The sequence below is a fragment of the Clarias gariepinus genome, chromosome 3 (assembly GCF_024256425.1).
Source record: "Clarias gariepinus isolate MV-2021 ecotype Netherlands chromosome 3, CGAR_prim_01v2, whole genome shotgun sequence".
Taxonomy (NCBI): Eukaryota; Metazoa; Chordata; class Actinopteri; order Siluriformes; family Clariidae; genus Clarias; species Clarias gariepinus.
This window is the reverse complement of record NC_071102.1, coordinates 13678000-13690053: the sequence shown is the minus strand read 5'-3', so window position 1 is coordinate 13690053 and position 12054 is coordinate 13678000. Positions and strand designations below refer to the sequence as shown.

The 12054-nt window shown below is 36.7% G+C and overlaps 1 protein-coding gene across 1 annotated transcript; it reads right to left on the bottom strand.

Moving 5' to 3' along the window:
* aprt (adenine phosphoribosyltransferase) lies at window positions 1–11821 on the bottom strand. The gene is made up of 5 exons (XM_053493333.1): window positions 11704–11821; window positions 11339–11442; window positions 5500–5633; window positions 3129–3207; window positions 1–1604 (listed from the first exon to the last, which is right to left on the bottom strand). Exons 1-5 carry the CDS (start codon window positions 11793–11795, stop codon window positions 1468–1470), a joined length of 546 nt encoding a protein of 181 aa, XP_053349308.1. The 5' UTR covers window positions 11796–11821; the 3' UTR covers window positions 1–1467.
* Window positions 11822–12054: the final 233 nt, after the last annotated feature.

Here is a 12054-nt window from a genome sequence, read left to right as displayed (position 1 = left end):
TTTTAATCAGTGACGTATTGTTTATTGGAATTACACATTTGAATGCTTGTATACAGCAATTTTTTCACATAAGCCAATACTCAATCTCTAACAATTTCTGATATATTAGGAAATGTTTGTTTTTGTATTAAGTGTATACACACGTAACTTGTCAAAGTTAGAGGATACAATGAAATTTTTTTTGGGGGGGGGCACAAAGTATATGAAACATACTGTCAAAATTCTCATTTCTCTTTACTTCATTTCCAGCATTTACGAGACACCCTTAGCCAAAGCAACTTATACAGCCAGGGTCTTTAGAGTTTATCAAACACATTCTCAGGCTAGGTCGCTAGGCGGGAAAGGACATTTTCAATCAATTTACATTAACAAAATATCAAAATACACACATTTTATGAATGCACAATGCTTCAGCTGATGAATGTATTCACATGATTAATATTAGTTATACATTAACTATATTTCTAGCATAAAAGACAAGATGAGAAAGTCTGAAATGAAGTTGTTTGGTCATTGTGTCCTGGCTGTCTGCAACTGAGAACGTTTGTTTTGGGGATGTTCATTAATAAATGCAAATAAATGAAGACAAGGAGTACACATGTGGCAATTTGTTTCACCACACTCACTCCACAACTGATTTTTCTTAATTCCATTTTTATTTTAATTGCATTTGAGGTGGTACAATGTGCAGTCCCTCTATGATCCAACAGGTGGTGCACTGTAAATTATTCACACTTGCAGGCAGCACACCATGCTGTGTAACAAGAGCAAAGTTTTTGCTACGTTTGATTAAAATTCTTAATTTCTAAAGAAAAAAAATATTTAGAATCGTATTCATAAAATGATGACTTAATTGCAATCAACACCTAGATATCATGATATTGTATTAGGTCATTCCCATTTAAATGTGGTTTGGTTTCTGTAAACATTTACACACAACAGACCATATTACTGACGCATTTAAACTGAAACAAATAAAAAAACTCTAAACAGTACAATGTACTATGCAAGTTGTTCAAGGGTTGATTTTCCCTTTAAGTGAAATACTGTCTTGTTCGATAATGTTTGTTCGATATGAAACGCATTAAGATGCGCATGGTTTCACCCTCTATAAACAGTAAACATAATGGCACATTTATAAGCCTGCCACAGTAAGACAATTGTTTGAACAATATGAATAAAACCAGAATCAATTCTATAATTAGATCCAATGTCTTGCTATTCATATCCCACCCAGGAGAATGGGGATTAGGTATCTTAAACATGAACATATAATTTCTTACTTGAATGTACCTACTAAAAATCAAGTGCAAATCATACATGCAATTAATTCTCCCAAAAACTAATTACAACTTTCTTTAAATTGAAGAAAAAATATGATTCAAAAGAATCTGATGCATGTAAACTTATTGCTGTGTGTAAATGTGGAATGCTTTATGCATCTTGGAGCAGGTCTAAATCATCTGTTCACAACTTTAACAAGGAATGCATGGGGATGGACAGTCTTTCTGCCCCGTGCAGGTCCTTGAGCTCGATCACCACCATGCAGCCCTGCACCTCAGCTTTCTGCTTCTTCAGCAGCTCACATGCTGCATGCAGTGTCCCTGACCAAACACAGGACATGAGAATTATTTATTTTGTTATCTGATTATAAAATAAAGACAAGGAAATCTATCTATCCATCTATCTATCCATCTATCCATCTATCCACACACTCACCTTAAGGATTATTAGGAACACCATACTAATTACGTTTTTGACCCCCTTTTGCCTTCAAAACTGCCTTAATTCTAAGTGCCATTGATTTAACAAGGTGCTGAAAGCATTCTTTATAAATGTTGGCCCATATTGATAGGATAGCATCTTGCAGTTTATGGAGATTTGTGGGATGCACATCCAGGGCACGAAGCTCCCGTTCCACCACATCCCAAAGATGCTCTATTGGGTTGAGATCTGGTGACTGTGGGGGCCATTTTAGTACAGTGAACTCATCGTCATGTTCAGGAAACCAATTAAAAATGATTCAAGCTTTGTGACATGGTGCATTATCCTGCTGGAAGTAGCCATCAGAGGATGGGTACATGGTGGTAATAAAGGGATGGACATGGCCAGAAACAATGCTCAGGTAGCCCGTGGCATTTAAACCATGCCCAATTGGCACTAAGGGGCCTAAAGTGTGCCAAGAAAACATCCCCCACACCATTACACCACCACCACCAGCCTGCACAGTGGTAACAGGGCATGATGGATCCATGTTCTCATTCTGTTTACGCCAAATTCTGTTTGTCTAATTTACCATTTAAATGTCTCAACAGAAATCAAGACTCATCAGACCAGGCAACATTTTTCCAGTCTTTAACTGTCCAATTTTGTTGAGCTTGTGCAAATTGTCGCCTTTTTTCTCTATTTGTAGTGGAGATGAGTGGTACCCGGTGGAGTCTTCTGCTGTTGTAGCCCATCCGCCTCAGGGTTGTGCGTGTTGTGGCTTCACAAATGCTTTGCTGCATATCTCGGTTGTAACGAGTGGTTATTTACTGTAAGTTGCTCTTCTATCAGCTTGAATCAGTCGGCCCATTCTCCTCTGACCTTTAGCATCAACAAGGCATTTTCGCCCACAGGACTGCCGCATGGATCTTTTTCCCTTTTCACACCATTCTTTGTAAACCCTAGAAATTCAATTTGGAGTTCAGGAGATTGTCTTGAGAATATAGGTGGTCCCCGGCTTATGAACAACTTCTGTTCTGGGTGCACGTTCGTAAGTCTAATTTGTTCTCAAGTCCAACAAAGTGAGTCTCATACGCCTTTGACACGAATATGCAATGTAAAGCATACCAATCCGCTTGACTAAATTTGTCCCCTTCCCCCACATCATGTGGTGAAATTTGCGGAAATTTGTAACTCAAATATTCGTAAGTTGGGGACTACCTGGGTAAATTTATCAAAAGAATAAAGTATGGCAGGCAATCTTATTAAATAAACATGGCTGAAACTAAGCATACTGAACATTCACTTTTAGACACTCTAGGTAGCTGTGGTTCACTGAGCTGATGAAACTCCTTTTTTATGTGATGTTAAGATTTCACTGCCATCTTACTCTAAAACAAACAAAAACCACAAAAAGGCCTAACCTCCAGTAGCCAGCAGGTCATCAATGATGAGAACCTTCTGTCCTACTTCCACTGCGTCAGCTTGAATCTCTGCCTCAGCCTGCGAGACATACATGACAGTACACAGGAAGTGATCCATCCTGGTTAATTGGATTTTTTTTTTTTTTGCATGAAGTTCATTAAATTAAAAACACTGCAGGATCAGCAGAAAGTATTAAAAGTTTACTTAAGAAAAGATTTTGCACCCAAAATTATTTCTTTAAGAGTACATTATTGATGCAGCTAGTTTTTTTTTACAGTATATGGCAATAACATATGAATGACTTTGCTGAAGATTTCAGTGTTATTATCCTGGTGTAAGACACCACTCCTGGGGGGGTTGGGGGGTTAGAAGGGGTACAAGAGAACTGTTTATTACATTTACAATCTTGCAGACAGAAATTAATGCATTGCTTCCAAATATATAGGTTTCAATGGCATGAGTTGAGAGGACTATGCCAGATCTATTTGATGCAATTTGACTGGAGTGATGCACCCATACACTCAGTACACAGATGATAAATTACCCATAGACACATAGTTGATTATTATTGTACCACATTCCTTCTACCTCATTTTCATGATTTGTGGTAGGTTTGAGAACTTCTGACTCTGCAATCCAATGACAATGAAATCTCCCATTCATGTTTCTGAAATGCGATATGTCTAATCAGCGAGCTCCAGTCTGTACTGTTCACACGGGATGGCTTTGTGGACTATCCATTCTGTCCATTTTCCCCCATTCTTTTCTGTCTCTCACAAGACTACCTGTCCCCAGCATTGTTCGCATACTGCAAAGGTAGTGAACAGAAAGCCCAGTAAAACCCAATCCTCACCTTCGCAATTTTTCCTAGTTGTACGCCAAGATTATGGCTTATCTGGGCGTGTCGGGATGACGAGCGGTGCCTTTACACATGACCACTGTATCTCGCCATAGCTCTGCCTCTAGCATACTGTTGTTCACCATATTTAAGGACGTTTGAGCACGCCAGAGTCACAGCAAGCAACGATTTTAAAAATAATACATGGCGACATTTGTCAAAGTAGGAACTAGGTTCATGTATTGTATTACCCTCTAAAAAGAAGTATTTGTAATCACAAGTTTACATGATTTTCCATTTTAATTCATGTAATCGATAAAATGTAATTAGGAAAAAAGCTTTAGGAAAGGCTAGTATTGAGAGAAAATCTTCATGTAGTGCATTATTTCATAAAAAAATTAGGTAACATCCTCCTAGCGTCTGCACTTTAAGGGTTTTGCTAACACACATTCGACTGGGTGGGAACCTGTTTCTTACTCTAACTGAAGCTTTGTGGCTTCAGGTGCTCTTCTCACTAATGGCATTACCTCAGATTTAACCTTTCACATTAGCGTCTGGACTGCTAGGTCCCATTAGATCTTAGCTCTGTTTCTTCCCATCACTTGGTCGTTCATCCAAGTGTCTGCTTCCTACACGTTTTGGGGTTGTCTCACGGGCATTTCTTTTGTGTTGTCAGTACTTTTTGTCTGGTGTGGTTTAGACCCGTTTTGTGTGCTCTAATGCATGTTCTTACTGTATATTGCCGTGATTAAAGCGTCCATACGTTCTGCGTTTCCCAGCCTCTTTCTTGCCAGTGGTACAGTCAGGTCAATAATAATTTTAGCTTACTGCCACATTACACTGAAAATAATAAATATAAGCTTAAAGCAGAGACTTTGTGTTAATTCGAGGGCATGCTATATGGCCAGAAGTATGTGGACACTATAGGCATACATGTGACTGAAACCGTTACCTTTTTATCCTTTTTATAACCGTTTCATTTATAGTTGCGTAGACTATTATTAGGTACTCAGTAAAACAATGTCTTGCTTCATTGACAGCAACAGCTCTTGGGTCTTTCAAAATGCAGATGCCATACAACAAATCTACACCTTTTATTTGCATACTTGTGAGTGGAGAAATGGAATAACACAACTGGCGATTGAGCAGGTTTGGAGCCAACTGTCCAAATAGGCTTGCTTTCTTAACAAGAGGGATATGCCATATATTAAGTGCTATATTCTCACACTGTTGATCTTATATGGACAACCGTCCCCTCAAAGCAGAAGGATTGCACTTTAATGTTTAATTTCAACTCCAACATACTGCTAAACTATGGCTTAAATAACAAAACCTTTGTCCAGGAGTGCTACGGATGTAACTGTGTATTTCATGGAGTATGTATCCATTAATGTCGTCTCCAACCTGCCCTTTTCCTGGCAGCACCCAACAGCTATGGAAATTTTAATTTAAAGATAATTGGAGGGTAATTTTAGGTAATGATCAATTGATTGCAGCAAATATGAGTGGTATTCAAAAGTACGGATCCTCACCGTGCCATACTCGAGTGTGTACTCTACAGACACCGTGGGACCAGGAAGTTTCCCTTTCTTCCTGACCAAGACAAAGCCGATTCCTAATCTCTGGGCCAGAAGTGGTCCAAACAGAAAGCCACGGGCATCCAGACCTGCAAAACAATCAAGTAATACAATTGATAAAATTAGAAATAATATCTTAAAAAATCTTTTTTTAAAAACAATTTTTTGCAAAATAAAATTCCCATTTTTTGTAAAGTCCTCAACCTACGTCAATCTATTGCTAACCAATAGCTCTTTGAAATTCTGGATGTTAGCATTTTAATGTAATCACTGAGCTACCACTGGCTCTCATAAAAGTGACAGGGAATCTATTTAATCTTGTTTACACTGGTCAAAAAGTCACCATTTCAGAAGGGTCAATTTGTTTGGCTACATGGCACAGGTATATTTCAGTGGTTCTGGGAGCAAGAGGATTGTTTGTTGTAATCAAATCTAAAGGTGAATAAAATCTTTGAGTGTGTAACTTTTTTTTGTGGCTAGGCAGTGGGCTATAAAAGCTAACCCCCCCCCCCCCCCCCCCCCCCCAAAAAAAAATATATATATATTTTTTTTTTTAATCGGTGGTGAGTTGATAATGGTTTAAAATACCTTGTACTGCATGTTGAACAAGATTAGCTATAAAATGATTTTTAGCTATAAAATATAAAGTGGTCTAAAGGCAGCTGAGATGTGCAGTATTAGCTGTAGATTACAACAGTCTGGAAATCAGCTCTTTATTTTGAAGTCAAACTTGCTCTTTAGACAATTTTTCTGACATTGCCAGGGCTAGTCAAGTTTATTAGGGCTAGAAATGAGCATAAATCTTTCATAGGTTATTAAAAGGGTGAAGAAATGACCTTGCCATTACAATAACTGCTCTGGAGGTATGAAACTGTTCGAACTGGCTTTTAAAGCTCATAAAATAATCCAGCGAAGGCACATTATCTTTGCTGCTAATGTGAAGCATCATTTGTGTCAGAATGAACTACAACCGTGAGCTGTGCATTTAACAGCTATTTCCTATAAAGGCTGCAATAAATTAAAACCATAGATTTGCAGGACCAATTGAACAGCTTCAAGGGTGCACTGTCGCTCAAGCAAGGTCACATGATGAATTATTTTATGCTTAATGTGTGCACATCAACCACTGATCAAAGAAAGCTACATATTTACACTAATGATTAAACAGATGTTTGTGCGCATATGTCTGTATAAAGGTCTATAGACTTAGTGGAGTAACAGACTATGGTTGATCTGTGATCCGTATGGATCACTCCACATGGATCGGTACGTGTGCACCAAAGATGAAAAGCATTTTTGTTTCTGTTATTAATTTTTTTTTTTTGTGAACGAAAAAATTGAAAAAAAGAATTCTGTTTAAAAAAAAAACTGCTTTCTATTACACTAACAATTAAGTACTGAATATTTACTTTAGCATTAGATTTATTTATTGTTCATTTTAAGATTATGTGTAAAAATTAATTGCTTTAAATTCTGTAAATAATAATTGGTAAGTAAAATTATACATTTGTCTCTCTTTATCATAAAGAAATTCTCATACATCATGATTTGATTTAACCACAGTATGATTTTTATAATTTGTTATACACAATACTGCCCAATTATTCACATTAAAAAAAATGTTGTATTTCAAAAAAATTTAAATATGGACCTTATTTGGCAATTATTTAACAGCGAACAACTGCAATTTATTAGAGGCTATATTTACTATAGGCATAGTCAGGAACTGATGTAGAGTTAGTCAATTTGTGTGTGCATGTTTTTATATTTTTTTTATATTATATATATTGGTGGTAATATAATAATATTGGCAAACATCCTCCTAATGAGATCATTCATCCACTTATTTGCTGTTTGCAAGTTCAGGTTATTAAGATTCTATAAAAAAAAAAAAAAAAAAAAAAAATAAAAAAAAATTATATATATATATATATATATATATATATATATATATATTGATAGAGATAGATAGATGTTTCACTGTATGTATGTTTTTCGTTTTTAATTATATATATATACACACACAGACACCTCCAAAAAACGAAAAACACACATACATACAGTGAAACATATCTATCTATCTATATACACACACACATAGTACATACTGAATCACTTTGAAAAAAAACTGCCATCCTGATGCTTAGAAGATATATTTTAAACAAAACGATATCTTTTAAAAAGATACATTTTTAAAACTAGAATATACTAAATATCTATCAGTAATATGCTTTTAGACAAAAATAGTTATTATGCACTTAATCATGGTGATCTGACCTCTAGGATCACCTCCACCCCGCTGAGACGTGTAATTAACAAGGCTCTGACCGAGTCATGGTTTCTTATGGTAGGAATTTAAAGCTTTTTCATTTTTTTTTTAATCCAGAAGTGTTATAGAAAGCAGTTCTTTTATCCCTCTACCTGCACACTATAACAGTCAGAACGTTTGATGCTCTCACCTCTCTTCAGCTTTCCACTTCTGATGTTTAGTGGTAACTGCTTCTTGTTTCACCTGAAAGCGTGTGTGGTCAGTAGTATGTATCAGTATGCAGTAAACCCTCACAGTGGAAAGAGATGAAATGTAATGGTCAGCATTACAAGACTGTGGTGAGACAATGCGGAGCTCTATGTTCGCTTTATGAGTGCATTAAAAACCAAACCCCTTTTTTTTATTTGGTTTTTCTTTCCCGTACTGACGTTTAAATGAATCTCACAGACACCATATTTTGAGCTTCCTTTTTAGTGGTTCTTTGGGCATGCATCCTTAAAGTTGAGTCAATCTTCTTATTTAATACAGCGTCCCACAAGGAAGTTTTCCTGTAGCACTACTAAGAATGAGTGAACCTTTAGAATTTTATCCTGTAGGGTGTTACTGGGTTGTGGAATGTTGTGTGCTAGTTTGGTAACATTGCTCAATAGCTAATAGTGATTGATCTTAAAAATGGGTTTAGAATAGTGGCGCTGCTAAGCCCAACAATCATTTTAGCCTTTTTTTTGTGCTTAGAAAATGTACAATGGTTGGAACGGACACAGAAGAAAAGCCTAAAATGTTCATGTTTTCCAACCTAGTGCTAACCAGACCTGGATAGAGAAAATCAGTTTAAAGAGGCACATAACGCATTTCTGTTTTACATAATAGAATTATAAATCCCAGCTAAACGGTCGGACATTTTGATTCAATTTGATTGTATAGCATGGTGATTTCAGATTTAATTCAATTAAATAGAACTAATGTTAATAGTCTGATTTGTCCAAAAGAATAGCAAGGCAATAGAAAGGCAATCTGTGACTGCAGTTAATCATACAGTACACATTTCACTCACTGTCTTCCACTTTATTCTGTATACAGGGTCGGCCGGTGGCCTAGAGCCTATACCAGGAGGCTTGGGTCACGGTGGCATACACCCTGAATGGTGCCAATGCATTAAAGGTTCATACAGAACAAATTTGCTTTTTCCCCTGTATCTAAAAATGTCCCCTGGTGGTAGCGTCACATAGGGAAACATTCCTGATCAATACCCCGTGTTCCTGGCATAGTCTCGGGATCCACCACAACCATAACCAGGCTAAAACAGCTACTGAAGAAGAATGAATGTATAGAGCACTTATATAATGCACTTACATAGTGTAGAGCAGCAATGAGAGGCACCGAGGTCAGACCACACATACTACAGAGTGCTTCGTAAATGCATCGTCTTCACTACTATATAAACAATCTCACAGTCGAAAATGGAAAGGAAATTTAGACCATTTAGGCAAGAACAAGTAAATATATCGGGTGTCACAAAAAATTTTAAATCATTTCGCGGTCTAACAACAAAGCCAATTCTTGCTCAGATTATGTCAAATTTAAACTAAGTTTAAAGTTTTATTTTTCCTTTTTTTAGGGTGAAGAATGACATTTACTAGCAATGAAAAGGCATGTTAAAATGGCCACCAATGTTCACCTGACTTGACACCTTGTGATTTTTTTTCCTATGTGAAAGGACTGGTCTTTATCCCCAATCTTCCTACTAGTCTAGAGGAACTTAAGCATAGAATTATTGAGACGCTGAAGAATGTTACGCAAGATATGCTACAACGTGTTTGGCTGGAACTCATATACCGACTTGACTTAAAAGGTAAAACTAAAGGATTGACGAGGAGTTTAATCAATAGAGGGTTGTTCTATATAGATAGTCGAGTCTATCAGTTTCGAGGTTCACACAGTAATAATAATAAAGCAATAGCAAATATGTTTGATGATGCGTTTCAAACATAGGGCTGTTCACATTGCGCACTTGGGGCAATGCCAGGTACTGGTTTGAGTACTCACTATTGCAGGTACACAAATCAAAGTATTTGTACTGATGTCGGACATAAAAATTTGTATTAGGGCATGCCTAATTTACTCTCAATGTTTTCGCGTATATATTGAATCTGCGCATACTTTTTTTTTTTTTCTCCCTAAACCTCATCTTACCGAGATACTTTTCTGCTCACCGTAATTATGCAAAGTGGTTATCTAAGTTACTGTAGTCTTTTTATCATCTTGAATCAGTCTGGGCGTTCTCCTTTGACGTCTCTCATCAACAAGTGGTTCTGTTTGAAAAACTGCTGCTTAGTTGTTTTTTTGTACAGATGTTTTGATAAAATGCTTGGCGAGTACCGCTTGTACTGTTCAGTCTTAGGGTGTTTTCGCATGAGGGCTCTGGGATTCTTTTACAAAGTCTAGTTCCTTTCGATTAGTGAGAACACAATTGTTCCTCGCTCTGAAAGCCAATCGTACCTGAAGATGGTCAATGTCATCAGCACCGCCCATCTCCTCCAAAATCTCTGCGAGCAATCTTATCTACTGACTTACACATCCATAGCTGATAAAGTACGATGGCACCATCGTGTGTTGCTCTTGACATTTCTTGCCAAAATATCAATAATAGTTATAATAATAATTATTATAATAGGCATAGCGCAATTTATGTTAACTTCAATTAATTCTCTTCTTTTTTGTGTTTAATGGAAGCTCGCAAACCAACAGCAGGCAGGTGAGGATGGGTGAGTTGTTGTTCCTGGGCACGGTACAATTAAATTGTACCTTAGGTGAAAATGCAAGAATGCAGAAAATATGTACATGTACTGTATATTTAATCTAATCAAAGAAGCTACCTCTGAAGTTTATGCAACATGGAAGTGACTAATCTTGCTTTTCTACAAATTTCAAGTTGCTAATTTCAGTCGTTTTGGAGAGATGATTTAAAGTGTGCCCCAAGAATGGCCATTTTCAGCGTTATACTGTCACGCTTTAAATAATTATTTAAAATGCAAATTATTCATATTTCTTTATGAGTATTGTTACTGAAATTGGTGTAGGCTTCTAGAAGCATATGATCTTTAAAAATGGTTGTTTAAAATAAAGCATTCCATGCAAAATTAAGGATAAAAAAAAAATTTACCCTTGCGATGTAAAGGTGCAGAGACAAGACTGTGTGATGTCTCCGTGTGAGATTCATTTACTTAGGCGTAGTTACTGTTTTTCAAACTTAGTCAAGTGGAATTATGTGCTTTTCCTTGCATGTTCATGACAAGAGTCACTTTATCAGTCTTAAGAACAAATCAGACTTCCAAACGATCTCCCAGAATGTAACTTGTTTGTAAGTAGGGGACTACCTGTATTATGAAAAACGGCGCTATATGATCCTATCTAAAAATTCACTTTTTTTTTTTTACCATGTTTTGGCATGTTATCTTCTTATACAATGTCAACAATTTATTGAAACCTTATTTACCCTTTAGCTTGAGTTTGAGAGTGTCTTACCCACAATGAGCTGAGTCTGGGGGTAGTTTTGCTTGACATGTTCCTCAAACAGGTCTATAACTGCAGCCAGGGCTTTGGGCTCCTTTAAAATAGGACAGATATCCCTGAAATGAAAGGAAACAAGTTAAACACGGAAACGTGAGAAGTTAAATTCGGTATATTTCCTCAGTAAATTAAGTACAGGTGAAAATATTACATTTATGTCTATAAAGCGACTTACAAGCTAGTGAAAGTTAACTTCAACATCCATTCATTTCAAATAGGGTTAGCTAACTCAACTAGCATTCATGCTATCAAGCCCTTACAGAACAAAATAAAATAAAACAATTCATTAATTATTCTAATATACTTCGAGACACACCCACCAGAACTTAATGCCCTTCCTGGGAAAATCATTAAAGCTCCGTATGTGCTGAGAAACCAGCTCCAGTTTATCTGCACGCGGACTGGTGGCCATGTTTAACGGTCTGTGGAGCTGGGTGCGTCTCAAACCGACACTCAGCTCCCTGTGTAAACAGAGCAGTAGTTTGGGGCGTGTTTCAATTGCAGCCAATTTTGTTGCAGCTACTATCCATGAAGCTCTTTGTATATTAACTGCCATAACATTGATAACTAGCTTATATTTAATATTGTAGTTGATAATTATATTGATTTAATGGGGATAAAATGGAAGATAAGTTAGAAGACTCCATTTAAATCCTATGATAAGGCAGTTT